We start from the raw sequence: 21,851 nt of genomic DNA on the forward strand, positions 1-21,851 counted from the left end.
ACTTCATATTAACATTCCTAATTGTGATCCAGATCAGTATGAAATTAAGATTTTTTTATGAAATTTAGTAAAATATATCCATTATTTTTGAAGACTGGTCCTTCATCTATGTGTATGTTTAGTAGAAAACTTGCAAGAAGTGGCGAGTGTAATTTGTTTTTGCATTCTTTTGCATTTGGGAAACTATTTACATTGGAGAAGTTTGTAATAGAAAATGAAAGGAAAAACTGCAGAAATACAGAATAGAAAATCATTTATTGGAAAACAGTATTGATACAATTAAAAGCCTCTTGCTATATACAAAGTTAGCTGTGGAAAGAAAAAAATATCTGATACTATTAGGAGTTAGGGGAAAGGGAGGAGGAATCTTTCTGTGAATTATAGTACCAACAGTTTTCCCAAGCTTTTCCAGCACTTAATTTTCAGTATTCAAAGGTCTCACAGTAAGTGTCTTTTATTCTTATAAACGGACAGTAAGAGCCAGATCAAATCTTACACCTAGTTACTGTTGCAACCCTGAAGGTTCAATGAAAAAAATCCTTAGTTGTATGATTATTCCCTTTCTGTTACTTCTCAAAGAGTGAGGAAATGTCAAAACTTCTGTGCATTTCTCTGTCAAGGCACTGTGGTTTGATCTGTAGCTGCTCTGAATGTTCCAGTAAGACAAATGAAAAGAGAGTGTGAATGCCCAGACTGGGGTTTGGGATTTACCTTACTGAACGTGGAAGTTGTCTGAGGTGAGAGTTTAAAACGATTATTTCCAAGTGAATTTATAATTGGGTTCTTTATTCCCTTCCTGCACTCCTTCCTCTTCTCCGCCCTGGGTTTCCTGCTGTTATTCCATTCCCCAGTCAGTGCCACTTTGTGTGCTGAAATAGTTGGAGCTTGCAAGTTGCTTGTCTTTTAGCCACTGCTAGATGAGATGAGGGTAGATTTCTGTAAATCTGAATTTTCAGATTAAGAAATTTTTGAGAGCACTGAGATTTTCCAGTGTTTCACTAAGCATATGATTAAAAAGCTAATTAATTTTATAAAATTCTTCCAGGGATTAAAGTATCATGGCTACATGGGGCCTTGTTAAGCTTGTTGACTCACTCATGGCCAATCTATAATCGTTACAGAGAGTAAAGGAGAACTCAGGGGTAGATGCAACTAAATGCCAACTTTTCAACAGATAAAATATTCATACCTCCAATTCAGAACAGTGGGGAAGAATCCAGTATCTTAAATGATTGCTGATGCATTATCAACTTAGAAAACTAAAGCATTTGGCTTTAGCAGTTGTTCAGTTACTCAGCTCAATGATACTACAGAGTGGAGCTAGTGTTATTTAAACATTATTGAGGTGTTTCCCTCAGTAGTCTCTGAAATTCCTCAGTACAAGCAGGTTCTTATTTATTCACTTTTCTCTGGATTATGATTAAATACACTTCTTTAAAAAATGAGAAGAAATGAGGCAATTTATATGTGCCTTCCAAATTTTAATGAAAGCAGAATAACATGGCACTAAAATCTTTATAAAATAGTCTGTATCATTTTAAAATTTTGCTGTTGTCAGGCGCAGTCAATGGTGATGGTGTAACTACGGCTATAAAAAGTGAATTTGAGCCTAGCCATGCCAGACAATTTCAGAAATAAAGGTGGGTTTCTTGATGTATGGTAAGGTATTTTTATTCTTCTGTGTGATTATGAGAGGGTAGAAAGGAGAAGATTAGCAATTTCTTCACACTGCATCTTCCCAAACGAAAAATGTGCACAGTGCCAGATTACCAATACCCAAATGATTGTCTTCATTGTCCTGCTGTTATGTTATCTTCATCCTATTGGGAGCTGCAAAAAAGAAATGAGTATTCAGCTGCTTATGGGACTATATAAGAAACGGCTTTATGCATGTGGTGTCATGCAAGAAATATTATGTGCAAGTGTTCAAATGATTTAATGTAGTTACTGTATCTTCTTTGGAATTTTTATGTAATTATGGCAAAATCACAATCCACATTTTTTCACAATTTTGATGTAGGTGACCAAAGTTTTTATTAACCAGGTAATGAAGAACATGATTTTGAAAGGGATTAAGCAGTGAAATGATGAATGGAACTGTTTCTAAAGCATGCACATAAAAAGATATCATCTAGCTAAGGCTGATTTCTGCTCCATTGCTTCAACAGGAAAATAGCTATATTGCTGAAATGATTTGGCTTAGGCTCTATTATTTGCGGTGGCACTTGACAGTTATGGAGTTGGAATTCAATTTCTTTCATCTAAAGCAGGTGTGCCTTAAAAAAATCACTCTGCCACTTCTGTATAACGCATGGAGATTGTTGGCTTCTTGCCTGAAAGCATTTCAGTGCACTTATCCCATTTTCATACAGCAGAAGTTGTCCATGAATATCATCTCGGTTTAAATACATGAGTGAATTTTCTTTAACCCAAAACAAGATAATAGATGATATGAAAAGCTTTATTTTATGCTAGCCCATAGATTTAAGAACCAATTTTGAAGGGCAGTTTTATAGAAATCCATATTACAAAGCACATAAGGATTTTGATATTAATTTATTATTTAGGACAAGACAAAAGGTGCTCCTTAATCTTGATGTATCTGTATTTGACATGACATGTTAACCTTGGTATTAGCATCATGTATCCAAATTTCACTTCTAGGTTTGACTCTACAATACTTTACCTTTGTTTCTGATAGTGATATATTCAGGTAGCAGTTGGTTATTCGTGAATAGGATATGGCATATTTACTTTATATGAAAAGAGAGCATACTTCTACAAGTGCCTGCTGAGATTTAGACTGGTTTAGTTAGAGTAAGGACTTGATTTTATATGGAAAAGTGTGTAATATCTGACAAAGTAATTTATATTTAGAGGTCAGATAAAAATGTGTGTGTGCACATGTGTATGTGCACACACAGACACACATATATATATATGTACATATTTCTACTAAAATACATACCTAGATTTTTATGTGTGTATATATGGCATGTGTGAGTGTATTTATACACACGCGCACACGCACGCACACACACGGATAAAATAGGATCTATAGTCAAACATAAAATGCTGCAAAGGCCCTGTCCTGCTATGTTTTGGTAAGAAAAGCTGTGGAGAAATTTGGAGCATTTATGTAGCACAGAATAGGAGAGAGACTTGTAAGTATTCTTGCTACACAGACTTACCTACAAGCACCCCAAAGCCCCATTCTGAAGGAACATGTCAGCTGAAGCCAAAGCATTTCTGAGAAGACTGTCAATAAACTGTTTTCTCCTGTGTTTGCGAAACTCCAGTGAGATAAACAATGTTGTAATTTCCAAATCAGTGATACTCTACCGTCCCTTTTATACTTAAGGAGAGGGTACAGAATGCATTCTTTTGTTGCAGAGACACATCAGCAGCAGTCCAGGAAATGAATAGAATGAACGTTTTTGTAAGTTTTGTTTCTTCACTAACTTCTCCGTGCTTATGTGTTCAAGTGTTCACACGCACTGCAGATTTTCATTTTGCTGTGCAATACCATATTTCTTTAAATCTTTTAAGGGCCAATTGCGGTTTTTGTCATCAATTGAATGGAACATAATATGGAGATCTCCAGGCTAGCAGAGAACTGAGCTGACAAGTTCACATCGTATGGCACATTTCTGTGTGGATTTATCAGGTCACGCCTGGAAGCCCAAACCCTTGAATGCTTCCAAGTCTAAACTAACCCCTGTGGTTTTGGCTGCTGCTTGTTTCACCTTATTTCCTGCCCTTCCAGTTTCAGGATGCCTCTGAACACAGTCTGACTACACAAGCAAGTGTGTGTGTTATGAAGGTATTCCGCAAAATGAGGAGAAGGTCACAGTCATTTGTCTTGCTTAAATAGCATTAACTACTCTTACATTCCCTTTTGATAAGCAAGCAAGTAGTCTGACTAACATACATTATATGTGTAGCTGAGGATCACTTACATTCAACTTTCCCCTTTTTATTTCATATTAATTCCATCTTATTTATCAAGTAATTTATGAATATGCCTGTCATTGTTTCCTAAAACTCCACATGTTTAGCTTGTATATTCACAGATGTTGAATACAGCTTGTATAACTTGAGCTCTAACTATTGTTGTTTAATGTCTCTTGATGTATACATGAACAAAGTGATACTGGCATTAAGGTTAGTAGCTGCAGCAGAGTATTGCATAATATGAGAAACTGTTTATTAAAAACATTCTCTTGTATTTTTAGGCTGTACGGAAATCAATAGTGTGTTTAATCTTTGGAATGTAGTCACCAAATTCATTCGTAAGAGAATGAATGGCGTATTTTGCTATATGCTTTACTGGTAAATTCTAGTGTTAAAAATAGCTGATACAAGTTTTGCCTTTTTTTAATTATTATTTGCTGAAGGGGGCTAGACTGCTAAGTACATTTATGCCTTAGAATAAACATTCAACAGATAAGCAAGTCTAGTGCATTAATATTTAAAGTGTTATTGGGAAAATAAAACATCAGGATAGCTTGTTGTGTAATATTATTTACCATTTACATCCAACTAGATAACATGGTTTAGCTTTAATTAATTCTGTTGGCTTAATTAATTCTGTTATTTTAATCTATTTAGAAAAAAAAAAAGAACAAGGAAAGTATGATTGTATCAGATAGGACAAGAGTAGCAACATGAATTTCAACTTTTTATAAAACTTCCTATAGTGCAAATATTACAGTGATTATCTTCGTCTCCTCTGGGACTCAAACTAATGTTTTTACTAACCGTGGTTCGACTGGAAGAGAGGTCTGTTCAGTTTGTTTTGTTTGGGTCCCCCCTTCCAGCCATGAGAAAGCGTGGTCTAATGGCTGTTTTGAATGTAAAAGTCAGCAGGAACGTTTTCTTCATGTCTGTCATGAAACTTGCTAAATTATCTGGATGTCTCAAAGAGTCAATACAAATTAGAAATATGCAAAAGGTTTCTAAGAGAGTGATTGCTATTCCAGCAAGTTCATTAGCCTTCTGAGGAATGCTGTTGGCAGGCTTCGTTTAACAGAACTCCAAAACAAAGTAAACCAAAAATGTCAGAAAATGAATTGCAAATCACTTGGCAATATAAATGTGAGAACTAGGATGTAGATGATGAATAATTTGGGAAAATGTATATTGTTCTTCCAGGAATGTTGACTGCACAAGAGGGAACTATACTGAAGATTACAGCAGTGCAAGGGAATAACTTGATTAGATGAAAATAGGCTGTCCAGCTTTCCAAACGCTCTGGCAAAACCAGACTCTAGACACTTGTTAGTTTTTTGTGGGGAGGAGTTTTGCAGCACTGCGTTTTTTCAGCTCCCTGTGTTTAGCATCTCAGTATTTTCAACCCATACTCTGGGAAAAAATGGATCTTTAGCTCTAATTTTGTGAGACTGCATTGAAGACCGGTAATTAATTTCAGAGGAGGAAATCTGTCTCCTAAACTGGATATGTGGCAGTCACCTTACATTTCCTTCTCTAGGAAAGGGGGGTTGGCAAGATGCAGTTAGTTGCAGGTGCAGTCACCTAGAACCTCCCTTGTCAGCTGCTGCTGAAGGAAGGGAAGAGGCTGCAAAGCTCCAATTCAGTTTTTTTGACAAATTTTACATGTCTCTACTACTGTATTCCCGTTATTTGAAAATTCATAACAGAAACAGATAACAGAAACAGAGCAAAGCGTGAGTTGTAACTCCCATAGCAAAACATAGTGGTAAATCTAACAGGGAGAGAAAATTGCAGATGACACAGGCAAAGCTAACTTGTTCCATGGCTTTTCTTCAGTCTTCACAGAAAGGTTAAATGTGACCAAAGGTTTAACAAGATTAGAATTAACAAGGAAACAGGAATGCAAGGAAAAGTAGGGAAAGAATTGAATGTTTAGATTCAGAAAAGGCAGATTTAAGGCCTGTTTGCAAGGTGAAATGACTGTGCAATAAACTAGGATTTGAATTTATGGTCTGTCAGCTGTTCTGCATTAGCTTCCCATATGGAAAGACCTAGTGTATAAGAGGGCCTTCATGTGAAGCAGCTAATCCAGGGCCTCATGGAATTTGTGCCAGCATACTTAAAGAAGCAGTTTCTAAACCAGCAGTAATTAGCTTTGAGAACTCCTGAAAGATATAAGTAGTTCCTGTAAACATAGTACATATCTTTAAATGAGAAAAAAGGAGAAGTAAGACAAATTGATCAGCCCAGGTTGGTATCTGGAAAGATGCTGACACAAATTAATAATCAATTTATAAGCCCCTCAAGCATACTGAGGTAATAAGAAACAACCATTCAGTATCCACCAACAGATATATTTTTTTCTTTAGGGAGACTTTTGACATGCTCCAGGCAATCACGACAGTAGGTATATTTTAGATGAAATAGGGAGGCATATCTGTTTGAGAAACCATTCTCAACAAATTATTTTATCAATAGTCTCTTGTCAAGATGGGTACCCAAAGGCCCCGATTTTTCTACTATTCACTACTTTCATTAATGTCTTAGGCAATGGGACATCATATTTTTGAATGATGTCGCACTTGGAGGCAGTGCAAGCAGGCTTAGAATTAAAAATCTTCTTGATAAATGGGTGAAACAGTTTGAAATGCATAAGACAAAATTAAATAAAGACAATAAAGGCAGTGTTTACAAAGGAGAAGTCAACTACACAAATACCAAATGAGAAATAACTATTACGGCATCAGTACTGTGGAAGAGACTGAGTTGGTTACAGTGCTGTAGCAGAAAAATGTAAATCTCTTCTGCAAGCGTATTAACAAGAGACGCAGAAGCCATACGGGGAGGCAGTTGTTCTGCACTAGTCAGCACTGGCATTCAGCTACAGCATCACGCTTTAAGAAGGATAGCGACAAGCTGGAGAGAGTTCAGAGAAAGCCAATAGAATAAAAGGTTTAACACTTGGTTTGTTTTGTTTGGGAAAATGAGAGAAAATCAAGGAGGGGACATTGTAATTGTCTTCCGATGTGTAAAATTGTGTTACTAAAAGGACTGCAAAACCTTTTCTCTGTATCCACCAAAGTTGTCCCAGGCAGCATCAGGTTTACTTGCAACAGATTAGCTTTATATTAGGTGTTATGGAAAAACAAAAATGTACCCTAGCAATGTAGTCAAGTGCATGAACAAATTACCTAAATATATTGTGAAATTTCCACAATTGACAGGTTTGCAGAAGAAACTGATTAAAGCCTATTCATATTGTTTACTTATACCTGATCCCGTCTCATAAATTAACTGTTGGGAGGCCTATCATCCCAACATTTCTGCAATAATATAAGTATAAATTCTTATGCTTACAATTTATTTTAGTCCACGCTAGTAAATGAGCTTCTGTTTATTAATATCTCTTAAAATTTTGACTTTTTGGAGGGGGAAACAATTACTTATCTTCTTCACTCAATTGGTTTCCTATGCCATAATATAAGCTGTGTAATTTAAACTAGATGCCACTAAATCTACCATTTTTAGTACTAACTTTAATTCTAGCTCTAAGCAAGGCTCACAGATTGAAGGAAACCTGTTAATTCTCTTTTATTCAGAACCTTTCCATCTTCACATCAAAGCAATATACTTTCGTACAAGTGCAACCAATCAGTATATCAGTTATGAAACTGGAGGGTGCTTCAAACAATCTTAAAAACTGAAAGATAGAGACCCATGTGTTTGTATGTATCATTGATAGTTTGGCATTTTGGACATATGTAATATGCAAAGTCTTCTTCTACTTTCTTTTTCTTTCAGGACTGATTTACTGTGTAATAGTTTATTCATGTGAAAAAGGAAGCCTGGTATTTGATTTCATATTTTCTGTGAAGTGCAACAAAGTTCCACTTCATTTGTGAACTGACAAATACCATACTTCACCCATTCACAGCTGGAATAATGCTCTAAAGCAAACCTGATAATCTTGGTCCGGTATACCAAAAAGGGCATCTCTCAGTCTACAAAGAGAAAGTCCTCTGAATATAAACACCTGTAAACAATAATTCTAGTTTATCTTCACTTATTCTTGTTTCCATTTGGACTTCTTCTATTAATTATTTGAGAAAATACACAGCATATTTTCCTAGGCTACAGCCAACCTATTTAATAGATTTTTTTATATATAGAAAATTGCAGCACTTACTCATCTTATCTACATCTGCTGTATTTCACTATTGATATAGGAGCTGTAATTAAATATGAGAATGTACTTGTTAAGAAAATCCATATAGGACTTTAATTTTGATATTAAAATCTAATTATCATTAACAGAATAAAAATGACTATCTGAATAGATTTTCATGGTTTCTCTCAGTGCATTATGTAATAGAAATGAAAAGGTGTTGGTTTTTTTCTCAGCCTTTGAGTACAGATAAATGACAGGGCAACCTGCCCATCCGTGTGGAGTACTGTTTGAGCTAAAGGAAGATGCTGTGTCTTAAGAATGTACCCCTTCACCATGGCAAATATAGAAAATGTTTGTAGTGTTTGTGACTGTGGAAGTGAGAAGACTGTCTGAGAAACAGGGTGTGATGAAATAAAGCAGTCCTCAAAACAGAGGTGGGAATTCAAGTTAATAGCACTATACAAGGCTCAGGTGCAGCAGGCAAGACAGAAGAAAGGTTTTGTCTTAGTGCCGAGGTGTGGGGGAGAATCTGGACATTACTGAGGTTCTAGGTTAAGCACAGCAGTCAGATGTGCTCCGTTACTATAACCTTGCCGTGACTACCATTCTGGTAGTGGGACATAGCTGAGTGTTTTTTAGGGGGCAGATGAGGATATTCTTTGCCCAAATCAGTGCTTCTCAAATTTGTATTAAAAAAAAGTTTGTGTGAACTGCACTTCAGTTTGTGCTTAGCTCAATGCCTGGCCTGGAAGAAAAGAATAATTGTTCCTAAGGCAAGAAGAACAGCTGTCAGAGCAAGAAGATATATGGCAGGAGATGTGCCACTTATTTTTGCCTGTCATTCACCTTGGAAGGGCACAGGCGATTTAGTTCCAGTTAGCTCTGTTGGAGCATGTGTGGGAACACCTACTTGGTAATGGAGCAGCGACTCCTAAAAGGGGCTAGGAGAATTCATCTGGAAAGGAGCTTCTAGCACAGTTACTTGGAGGAGAGAGGCAGATACTTCTCTGATCAGAGGAACTGTTTTGGTGTTTTGCACTTTTGGATATGTCTGCAGTGATGTTTAACGCAGACTTTGAGGTCAAGCTCAGCAAGGTGAGTGGGCTCTCTGTGTGTAGTGGGGCATAGAGAATTGGAGTGGGAAGGAATGACCAAGCGTGTTTGCTGCTGGCAGGCTTCCTGGGTGCAAGGCCTGCAATTTCATATTGCAAACAAGAGGATCAGTTAGGAGAGTGGCGGGGATATAAAATGGGAGAGGGGGTATATGGTGGGGATGGTATGGTATATGGTAGGATTGGGCTTGCAATTCAGAAAGGCTTCCAGGCTTGGGCTGGACTGCAGCCAGGGCTTTTTTTATGGGGTTTACTGTGCAGATGATTAGTGGGTTTGGAAAGGAGGAATGTATTAAGGCTGACCCTAACTCTCAGAGTAGACACAACTTTTGTGGGTTTTATACTTGAGGTATTAAACTGTTCCATAAGGGAAGATTTTATACAGAACATGGATACAGTGTTAGATTAGCAGTTTAGCAGAAACTAAACTTCCTTTAAACTATTTTGTAACCTTATTGACATCTTTCATAAGGTTAACAAGACTTTAATCCATTTTCCTGTAAACTATTTTAGTTACATTCAGTTATTCTTGTCCCTCTTACTAGAAGAATCCAGTGTTTCTGGACCATACCTTACCTTTTTTCCACATGTTGAACCAGTATAGCCACTTCTGCAAGCACAGACATTTGGTCTTATGCACCTGCTTCCAAACAGACATTTTTGCTCACAAAGTGCTACAAATGAAAGATAAAGTTGTTTAGAAATACACTTATTGTAAGGTTCATAATTAGAATGGAAATACGCAGATGCTTTCGAATATGATGTGACAAAATATGTTATGACTCTGTACATTCATATGATGGAAGAAAGGATAATTAGTAAAAATATTTATGTCTTAAAAGTTGTTTACCATAGACTTTTTCATGCTTATGTGTCTGTTATGTTTAGAATTTTCTTCTTTTCTTCTTGTCCTCTTCTAAATGATGGGAAAAGAGAAGACTGTGCCAAAGTAATAACCTCAGCTCAGTAGGAAATGGATCTGTATATAGCCTAGTTTTGAAAGCCAAGATACATTCTGGGCAGTGATAGTTGGTCAGATTTGTGCCAAAATTGGTTTTATTTTGTTCCAATTGAAATAAAATAAGAGCTGTTAAAAGATCCTTTCTTTACTGAGATGAAAAGATATGTTAAATATGCACTCCCGAAAGCGATGGTATCACAATAAATAAAAGGGAGATTTTCATGAATTGTGTACTTTACATCTCTGGAAACCAGGGCAAAAGGACATGTAATTTCATGGTCCTACATAATCAGTAATGGGCTATTCATTCTAAGTAAAAAGGAACCAACAAATTTTTTTTAATGTTATTTACAATACCAGTGTACTTATAGAGGCCCATCCATTTGAAGATATTCTGCTAATAAAAGAATCAATGTCCTTTTTTTTTTTTTAAAGCTACAAAAAGTAATCAGTTGAATTGCTCGAATCTTAGCCAGTTTTTCATCCTCATTAGCAGTTTGTATTCTTATGACATTGTTTTGGCATAGAGGAAAGAGAACAGCTAATTCATAGGGCATCAAATCAAGAAGAACACACATGTCATATTATTTTAATTAGATCTCATGAGTTAAACTTTCTATAAATACTGCCAGAATATTGTTTCCTAGTTACCAAGAGTCAAACTCAATGGCTTCAAAATCAGTCATATGTGAATGAACAGGTGGATTCTTATATTTTCTTGTCTGGCAGAAGTATATAGGAGGTCTCTTACCATGCACCATTAAGATAGATTTGAAAATAAAAGTATACCATCTCTTCCATTATTGTATCTAAGCAAAATAAACCATTAGATTTGAAACACTGTGATATATCACTACAAGAGATTTTTCCACGGAAAATAAACTTCAACACATTGAAGGGATGAAGGAGCAACTTCCAGAATTTCAGTTGGTTAGTCTCAGATTCTGATTCTGATATAGATAAAAACTTAGATAAATTCTTCACATTATGATCTGAAGTCTCAGAGTCAGAAGAGATAGGCCAGTGACTTCTTCAGAGAGCCCATTGTGGGATCCTAGGCCATTCAAATGTAATTTTCAGAGGAAAGTCATAATAATTGTTGTAGTGATCTTGGAAGGCCAGAGGCAAGCTGTCATTTTGCCGTAATGATTCCTATCTCTATGCTTATTTAAGCATCATTTGGAATTTTTTAATGCTTTTTGTCTACCATGTTATTGAAAATGTATTGCCAACCCTACCAGCTTATCATGACTGCTAACCCTCATAGAGGGGGTATTGATTCTACCATATGAAAGAATATTAAAATCTAAGTATGTATACTTAAGCTCAAGCCTGATAGCTAAGGGACAGAGAGGTGAAGAACCAGACTTACTGGCAATCTACGTGTCTTAAAAATGAGGGGATGTAAACTCCCTGGCAAACCACTACTCTTATGAGTCAGCTAGTGAGGGTTTATCCTGTTTCAAAACTACTGACCCTTACCATGTCTGGAACAAAAACATGCAGAGACCTGGACATGCTGATAAACTTCAGGTACTCTTTTTTCAAACACAGGTGCATCAGATGGTTATCTGCTGCCAGACTCGTGACCTTGAGCTAGTGACTTGCCTTCTTAGTATAAGAGCTAGTTGATATATTTCTGCTGTTTTTTTAAAGGTAAGAAATGCTGTTTTGTTGAAACAAGATTTTCAGAAGCTAACCTGCTTTTCTTAGGTTTCTGTTGCAAAACACTCCCTAAGACCCAGACTGGCCAGCTGTTAACCTCCGAATAAGTCATTCCTCTGGGAGGGGGAGGCCCGTGTTTGAATCCCTGGTGTGGATGGGGGAGAGGAGGAATGAAGTCATGTGCAATCTAGAACAGCATGCTAATCATCTGCCAACTGCTTCTTTGGCTTCTTCATAAACTTTGAAAGAATTCAAATTTCTGACTGGAAAAATCTGAGTTTGATGCATTGGAAAAAAAACATTTACCACCTGATGCTAGTGAGCACATTGTTAGCAGAAGAGACTCCTTATACTCGCCCAAATTTTGTTCTGCTGTATAATAAGCTTTTGTCCTAGAAGAGAGAGAACTGTGTATAGTATTACTAGAGATCATTAGAAACTAACTTGGGTGGGGGGAAAATGGAAATTGATTCTCCTTTTTGTTTGGTAGTGAATAAAATAAGAACAGGTAAAAACAGAGAGATGGATTCTTCTGGAGACTCCTGTAGCAGCTAGGAGTGGTCTGCTATGCATTGACAGAATGGATTTTAGATTAGTTACTTTTTTTTTTTTTTCCATCTGTGGTTTCTTTGATTCTCAGGTGATGCCAACAAAGAAAAAAAAGGGAAAAGGTTTCCTCCTCCTTTACCCTCTGGTAAACTGCTTGTCTCACCTTCTCTACCCACTGCTTCCTGCCGTAGTGCTCAGAAAAATGAGCTCAGGAGAAAAGTTAAAAACATTTTGGAAGAAAATTGGGATTGAAATCACAGATGATAATAATGTAGCTGAAATTGAAATGAATATTTTATAAATGTATTTACAAGGGATGCTAAACCATTAAATACTAAAAATGACACAGACTATGTATGCATTATCCTGTACAGATTCAGCAAAGAAAGTCATTTAATAAGCTAAGCTTATATTAAAATTATAATCAATAAATGCCCCTTACAAAAAGAGATTTATCCCTGAGTGTTAAAAGAGCAGAAATATAATTTGCATGCAAGTGACAATCTTTTTTAGGTTTTTCTTTTTTTTAAGGATTGAAAGGGTTACATAAGAAACCTAGAAGCAAGCCTGTCTGAGATGTTCAAGACAGAGAGAGAGTATGAGCAGGAATGTTGAGAAAATTGTAAGGCTATAAGCTTGACACTTATAACATGCAAATAAAGCGAAGATATTCTGAAGGGCAAATGAGAAGCCAGTATGTGTTCAATAAGATTAGAACAGAAGATAGCAGCATGAATTTTAATGATGAAGATCCTTCACAACTATACCCTTCTTATACTTTATAATTAATTATTAGAATTATACCTTGATCTGGCATTCTGATCCTTAACAACAGACTTACATCCCTGGCCAGAAGCCTTCTGACTTTACTTGGGGTTATGCTTTAGCTAAATCTGTCAAGGGAATCAGACTGCAGAATCAGGTCTTCAGCACTTTGGTCTAATGTTTCTTTTCTAGCTCAAGAAAAAGAGAGATGTGAATTAGCACAGCAGGAGGTAGAGAGAAGCCGCAGGAATGGAGCTTTAGAATGGGTATCTAATCTAAAATTGGTAGGAAATCACTAATGACAAAACATGGTGATCCTATGATACTGTTTCTGTGTTTTCGAGGAGGGAATTTTTAGAACATCCGTGCTGCTGTAATGAAAGCCAAAGACAGAGTCAGATGGAAAAAATCTTGTAATGGAAACAGATACGGCCTAATCTATGAAGCTGCTACTTTCTGTAGTTAAGGCGTGCTGAAAATTTCAAACAACGTAACTTTTAACCTGTCTTCCCAAAAGGTAATTTCACAAAATTTGCAATATAGTCTGAAATTTTACAATTAATCCTTAAACTATGACAATCAAAGTCATAGTTATTTATTAATGTGTGTATCCCACCATATACCTTGTTTGTTGGGACAAATGACCTATTTTATTGATTCTCTTTCAGAAGCTTTTCTGTTCAGTTGCAGATGAGTGGGGAAGAAAACTGTTCTGTTGATTGACCTCTTTATTTACAGTCTGATAGAAGAGGACTATTGTTTTATACATTACTCCTGAAACAATGTTAATTAAAAGTCTCTTTTACCCTTGCCAAATTTTGCAGTGTAATGGTAGCCAGAGACTGGTGAAACTGGAAGACAGATAGCTTGCACAGACATCACTGGAGTGTCATTTTGGCTTTGACTGATTGTAGTGCTAAGAAATTCAAAATTCACTGCTTTAAATTGAAATGCAATTTCATTGCACATCATTTCAAAAGAAGCAAAATTTTTGCTTGTATTATTGCATCTCCAAAATGCATCTGAACTGTTCTACATTAGATAAAAGCTCCTCTATCCATTAGGTAAAAGACACCTATGGTGTCTACATCTGGTAAGAGAGTCCAGTGTTGTCCTCTGAAGCATTTTTAAAATCCTTCAGAGATAAAATCACTCCGATTTGGACAGTGCTAATCTTCAATACAACAGAACTGAAAATCTGCACTAACTTAATGTCAGCTGGGATGCCTACTGAAAGGTTGAAGCATTTTGGACTATCACTTGTGGTATGGATCTATTCCCTTCTTCTCTGGTGAAAGCTGGCCGGAAATATAGGGAGTCATTATTTGCACTTGAAAGTATTTAAATTAATTATTCGAGACCTAAAACCAGAGAACATCATGTTTTGCATTATCTAGTTTTAGAGAAGACTGAGAAGATTTTGTTGTGGCAGCTATATCTACTGTTGCCTCTGAACATCTACTTCAACAGTCAATGTAGGTATAGGCCTTGGGTTAGACACTGAACTGACTGGGGTGGTCAGTGACCTCTCAGTGACTACAGATAAATCAGAGGAGATGTCCAAGATGAATTTTCGATATTTGTCCATTGTCCTTTTTCTTGGTCTAATGGCCTACTCTTCCTAGCTATCTTGTTGCAGCTGCTGAGAAGCGACTTTTTTTCCTTCTGAGAAATGTCTGGAAAATTGTAGGAGTTTTTTGTAGATCCTTCAGTTTGGTCACCCTACTACATGTGCATTAGGAAGTTAATGAGGAAAAAATGGGGTTCACTGTGTATGGATGAAACCTGTATCTGCATTATCCTCTCTTCCATCTTGATAAGGGAAGCTGCTTGAGTGAATAGACTGCAAACAGAGGATGAAGCTGGGCTTATCTAACCTCCTCCTACCCCTGAAAAAAACCCCAAAGAAACAAACCACCCCCAGTGGAGAAGGTACAGTGATTGCTGGGAAAAGTTATCTGGATTTTCACTTGTGGAATGAAACTAATATATTTTGCACTATAAGGCTGAAATTATTTAGAAATACATAATTGTACTGTCTTGAATAACATGTTGCCGTTAATTTCGTATGCTTTAATGTGAACATTTTGCTGTATTGTTAACAGCCAAAGTCTGTAGTTAAAGTGGTGCGAGTCTGGAATATAGCCTTGCTGTGGATGCTCTAACCAAGAATAGAATTTGATCATACACACACAAGCAGAAGGAGGATGCAGAGCACAGAGAAAGCTTGGAGACTGAAATTTTTGGACAAAGCAATTTGTGAAGAGGAACGGTGTGATTGCCAAATGCCTCCATGCTAGAATGCCGCTGTTTCTGGCAGATTGCATGGATTTGGCCTCCTGTTTGTGTGGTGCCTGGAGATAGAAAGCAGGGCAGAGCAATACGGGAGTAAGAACAAAGGATGCTCTGGTAACCAGCGGTTCGTTACAGGCCTCTCTACTGCTGCTAGCAGCCTGCTCAGCAGTGCCAGAGCAGTGACTAAAGTGAGCAATTCTTTGGACAAATGCGGCACTCAGCTCATAATGTTTAGTCAGATAAATATATATTTTTAATTGAATTCTGGATTTGGCTGAATAGAATCCCATGTTAAAATGTAAAAACACAGACCTGCTTTCATGGGTTACACTTCTGTGAAAAACTTCCTTTATACCTAACATCTGTGAGGATGATGAAGAGGATGTTTTCACTGCTTCCTCCCTGCCTCACTCTGAATACCCTAGAGCAACATTATAAGAACCAATCACCTGCTCTCTGGCACTAGTTTTCTCTCTGTCTATTAAAAAAAATAGTGAAATCCCAACTACTTGGTGATTATTTGAGTTTATGGTGAGACCTAGGAGTTTCAGCCAGCTCTTTTTGGACAAAAGCTGATTAAATTGTCCACTGCAGTGAAAACACTGGAAGAAATAGTAGAAACAGAGCATATGTCAAGTGGACAGATTTGGAGCAAAGTTTCAAAGGGCCTGATTAAATAGATATATGAAAAATTGCCTAGGCTTGTGTGCTTGCATAGGACAGCAGAAATTGCTAATGATAGTAAGCCTTACTTGCCTTTCACAGGAATGAGCACAATTTCTTTCTTTAATAAAGTGAATCAAGAATATATCATCAACTAATAAATACCTTTAAACATTACAAAGTTTGAACTAGAAGACAGCTGGCACAAGAAACAATTACACAACCGTAGGGATTTAACTCACAAAAAGGTTTCCATAAGTAGTGATGCTCCCTGTGAGTGTGAGGAGGATAATGTCTTGATATTTTCCTCATGCCATTTTAGTCTGAAGTTAGGAACATCCACAAACTGAAGTGACCCTGTATGTAACAGGCAGTAATGGGTCTCTTCCTATTGCAGGCCTTCCAGTCCCCCCACCCCCCCCAATGCAAATACTTCCACCCATCTCAGCGGTCAGTTTGAATGCATAGCATTTACAGCATCAGGCCCTTCAGTTAGCAAATGCGTATTGTTACTTTCTGTGCGTAATTCCAGTTGGACATGCAGAATAGGATAATCCGTTTCCTTTTGTCTCTGACCTCTCTTTCTTACTTTGCTTTGAAGTCAGAGTTTAAAGACTACTAATTTTGTCTGACAAGCCAAACTCAGCATCTGCCAAAGCAAAAGATGACTCAGTTCTCTTTCTCTTGCTCACGTTGAGTCCAGAAATGTCTTTGAAAGTAATAGTTTCAGTCACAGCATAAGATAGTTTTGACAAATAAGTAGTAGAGTTTAGGTGCTAATCATTTTATAGTTGACTTTTATGCATAATGTAGACAGAGTAGAAAATACAATGTGTAAATGTGTCTGGTGCAGTCTGTGTGGCTACGAAACGGTAGTACTTAAAGCAGCACTTACGAGTCTGGCACAGCATTCCTATCCATCCTTCAGAGCACTCGCAGATGTTTGGACCTATGCATTCTCCACCGTTCCGACATTTCTGCAGGCAAACTGCTGAACAGATTGACATGAGACACATGAGAAGATGTACACAAAGCATCCAGGCTTTCAAGATCTATCTTAAAGAGTGGCGTGTGAACATGCTAAGTTTTAGTTCATATAGCTGATTTCCAAATAAATGAATGTGTTCTGTTCATTAGATAATTAATGTTTAGGTGTTTTGGTATTTACTTATCCTTAAGAATTGTGTCACTGATAACTGTCTGCTTACCAGTAGCTACTTACCAATAGCAGCTTTGCTATTTCTGATGCCCAGCTCATTATGAGCTAAGAATGTTCTCCACCTATATATGATACATTCATATGTCTTATATGCATATGTGTTACATGTTCTAAATAAATAGAATCATAGTAGAGTTTGGTATGCTTATTGTATATATTATTCGTTCAGAGATTCTGAAAGAGTAAATGCATGCTTTTGTGTATATGTGTGAGAGACACAGACTTCCTGCAGAATTTAAGAAGTTACTAAAATTATGATTCCAAACACCAAATCTGAAACTGTATTTACCACCAAGACCCAAAGGGTAAAAAGCCAATATTTTAATCCAGTTTATATATAGTATGTCATCTTGATTATAAATTTATCCATTTTATCTGTCAACATCATGGTAATATATAGCCACGTAAGGAAAAATGCTCCTTGAAAATATTTTAGGATGAGAGGATTTTAATTATATTTTTATGTAAACTGTAGGCAGATATGGTAGAGTTATGGAGTAAGAACACATTCTCAAAATTATGCACCAAAATATATCTGATGACCTTGGCAGTATATCAATTTGGAAGGCTTTATAGCAGGCTTTAAATAGTTTTGTGTTTTGAAATATATGACATTTATTTATAAAATATAACAAAATGTTATTTATGTTAAACATAAAATCAATACTTCAAGTTTAATACTATACAAATGAATTTCCATAAAAATATGTAAAACAGACAGTTGCATGAAGCAGAACTGGGGTTCTCCTACACACACTTTTTTCCTTTGCAAGTATCAAATATTTATAGCATTTTGTGTTACCCGTACTTAAGATTGTTTTTCTTCAAACTGCTGAAATAGCAAAACAAAATCTATTTTCTATATTACTTTCTAATATTAAAAGAAGTTTACAATAGATGATGACTGGCTTAAGTAATAAACAATAATCTGTTAGATGGGCAGCAGAGATGCTTACGTTTATTACAGTGCTTTCCCTTCCAGCCGGATGGGCAGTCACAGACATTTGGGCTTACACATTTCCCTCCATTCATGCACATGGGATCACAGACACCTGCAGATACATATCAGATGAAGAACATGGTAGCTGGGAAAAGAGGAAGACTTCACTAGAGACTTACTTACATCTTACTTACATAAGAGCTGCTTCACCAGAAAAATGAGAGAGGCATTAATTATAATGACTCTCAGAAAAACAAGTAAAGTTTCTGTGGCAGCTGTGGACAGACCAAATGCTTGTTAAAGCTTTCACTTGCTGATTGGAAACATCTGATATTCTCAGATGTTCATTTGGATAAGAAAGGACTTGCAGAGAATAGGTTGGCTTCACACAATTTGGGGAATGTTCTTGTGTTCAATCAAGCTTAAAGACTGAACAGATCTGTGTTCCTCTGTGGCGTTTTTGCATGATTATTTGTTGAAGTACTTACCTTTTCAGTATATTCATTCATGTGAATAAGATGTGAAAGTTAAGTTTTTCTTTCAACCAGAGGAAATTGGATGATTTTTTGTTAGATTTTACTAGAAATCTAATTGATAATTTTTGTGTCTCATGTTAGGTCCTGCATTTATCAATTCTGTTTTACAAAATCCAGTGCTAAAATCTCACTGTTCTGGCAAGTCAAACATCTGCAATCCCAATGCACAGAATTCTGGGACTATGACGCTGGACATAGGTAGATGCTTTATTCAGATACCTGAAGTCCTTGTCTGCTGTTTCTCCTTGTCTGTTATGAGAACTGCAGGAAGGAACCGTTTGAGACAGTGTAGTTTAGAAACGTGATCATGCTGATGTAACGGAAGTAGGAGTTATATTAGCCTTTTACACAGAAAAAAACAATTGTATTTGATAATTGAGTGGAAAACAGTAAAGCTTTGTAATATAGTAAATAAACTGGAGTGTGAGAGTCAGGAGGAGATTTTTTAAAGGTCTGACAATAAAGTTTTGAGAACACCATTTTGTGGAACAACTTCTGCCATTTTTTTAAGACCTTAAACGCACAATGGGATTTTCCAGTGATTTGTTACTGATAGCAATAATCAGCTGCAGTGTGATGGTGCCATCCTCCCTGCTTGCTGGGCTGGGCAGTTGTGGGCCACCATGCTCTTCCTCAGCAGGGAGCAGGGCACCTCATTCTGCAGGCACTGTTGGGGCTGACAATGTAGCATTGCAGTGCCTTTATTTGCCTTAAGGTTGTGATGCCTTTTGGCACATTGTGGCAGTGATTAAGACCAAAACTGGAACACTAATCCTGTAGCAGTTCTGATTTCCAGGCTGTCGCTGTTTACAGGGCTCTGAAACTACCACAACCCCCCCCAGATCTTTACTGAACAGATAGAAGATTGAATCCTGCAAACAGCCTCAAAACAGGAATGATTATAAAGAAAACTGTGCAAAAATACAATAACTGTTATTTGATGGGAGGATAACCATCTGCTCTTCTCTTATGTATGCCTGGGCATTTTTAGATATGTAGATTCAGGCTCCCTAATTATTTTTCTGATGCACTGAAATACTGCTTTTATGGCTTTTCCTGTCTTGATCACCTGCCCTATTCCTTTAGTACAAATGTTGCTGCACTACCAGCTTTTAGAGCTACATTGCTGCTCGTAGTTAGCTGCTATATTTGCCTTTAACTCTGTGCCGAGACTCATGGATCTCCCAGCATAGTGACCTGCCCTCAGGCAGGTTGAACTTACCCACACCTGTAAGGGCTGGTTGGATCCAAGCCCTTAAACTGTCATCCTCTTTTTCCTTCTTTCTCCACCTTTCCTGATCCATGCTATAATCTTGGCCTCTGCTTATTAAAGCTCACAGGGATCTAGAATTCTTGCTGAGTTACCAAAAAGTGCTGCAACCAGTAGTTAAAACCTAGTTGAGTTCAAAGTGTAATGGCAACACTAACTCTGAAGTCATTTAATCTTTTCTTTTACCCTTTCTTTTTTCCTCCTTTTTGAGCCTACATCACGAATAGCAGGCTTTCAACCTACAATCCTACACTGTGTTTTATTTGACTTCCTGTTTCAATTATAAAACAGCTTAAGTGTTCAAAATTTAGAAAAGATAACACCAAACCATAATGTTTGGACCTAGAATTCAAATGACCTTAAGCTTTGTAATGTTCACTGACCATAAGGTCCCCAGTGCTAACCTGCTCTCCCAAAATCATGCTATGGAAATCTGGGGATTTGATATTGAGATCGTATGTAAAAGAGTGTATATCTTTCAGTTCGTTAGATATTGTGAAACTTGGACACTGTCTTCCTCCCCCCACCAAAAAATAAAGTCAAGAAAGAAACAGAAGCACAATAATACATGTTTGAACAGGGCTTTCTTATTTTTGTCCCGTTCATTTTCTGTGTTCTTTCCCCCTTCTACTAAAAATTACATATTAAGATTTTCTTAGTTGTTTTGCATTGATATCAGACTTTCTAAATTACATGATAATAGACTCTTTCTTCAATTACAGGGAGTCAAACCAGTGTGCTTTTTGATTCAGTTCTGATTTTGGGTTTATGTATAACAGAAATTGTTCCAGCTCACTTTGCATCACAGTTCAGCAGAACTTTAACGATTGGGATCCAATTTTGGTTTGAGTAAAACGTAACAGTTCAAACTGATTTTCAGCTTGGGATATATTTGAGTCTTTGTTTAACTGCCCTCAAAATGAACAAGTAATTATGGAAATAGAGCACTTTGACATTGTTTTATTGCTTATGACCTCCCTCACTTAGGCAGTAACTCAAATCCAAAGAAGTTCAATTCAGAGTTAACTAAGGGAGTTACTTAAGTGGGAAATAGAGGATCAGGGCCACACACGTTGTGAAGGGCAGGAGCACTTCTGACATTCTGCCCTCTTGCGCAGATACTTTCTCTTCTTGATGGGGAACTCAGGGGCACGTTTGTGTAAATGAATGCAGTGTTATCTGTCCTTTTTTTCTGTCTGACATCTCTGCCTTATTCTCTCTTCCTTTAACTTTCTTAGGCACAATTCCATTTCAATACCCGTAAGACAGCCTTCAACGTTTGTTGATTATAAGTAGTTCCGATCCTTACTAGTCCCACTCCTTGGCCTCTGTGGAGGAGCTCTGATTTCAAAATAGCAAACAAGAGTGTTACAGCCTCTCAAAGGAAAACTAAATAAATTATCAGACACTAGGAGTGCAAATCGAATTATCTTAATCCTCCCAGGCATGGACATGACTTTGAAAAGACTCAGATTTCTTTTTTTTCCCCCTCCCCTTGAAAAATGCTTGGCATCTTGACCCAAAGACAGGAATGGTTTGATAGGTTTTCCATCTGCCTTGGGGACTACCCTTAATTAAATTGATATAAGTATGTTCATGTTTATCCTTTGTTACAATGTGAGAGGATATATCACTGGGGGTGGGGAGAATCCTGTACTATCAGAATGTCCTGGGTGCAGTCACTATCACTGAAGTCCACTCCCCGTGTTGTCAACATCAAGATTTCCAAGCTTCCAGTAGGAACTGAAGCACAG

General features: G+C 37.0%; 1 protein-coding gene across 1 annotated transcript in view; it reads right to left on the reverse strand.

The window, feature by feature from the left end:
• Positions 1-236: 236 nt before the first annotated feature.
• LOC106498452 (von Willebrand factor D and EGF domain-containing protein-like) overlaps positions 237-21,851 on the reverse strand; it is a 189,550-nt gene continuing 167,935 nt past the window's right edge. The window contains exons 26-29 of the mRNA XM_013959682.2: positions 18,308-18,403; positions 17,028-17,123; positions 9,811-9,908; positions 237-1,830 (exon numbers count right to left, since the gene is read on the reverse strand). Of these exons, the coding sequence (XP_013815136.2) occupies positions 1,816-1,830; positions 9,811-9,908; positions 17,028-17,123; positions 18,308-18,403 (305 nt within the window). The 3' untranslated portion in view covers positions 237-1,815. The remainder of the gene's footprint in view (positions 1,831-9,810; positions 9,909-17,027; positions 17,124-18,307; positions 18,404-21,851) is intronic.

Source organism: Apteryx mantelli, chromosome 6 (genome assembly GCF_036417845.1).
Source record: "Apteryx mantelli isolate bAptMan1 chromosome 6, bAptMan1.hap1, whole genome shotgun sequence".
NCBI lineage: Eukaryota > Metazoa > Chordata > Aves > Apterygiformes > Apterygidae > Apteryx > Apteryx mantelli.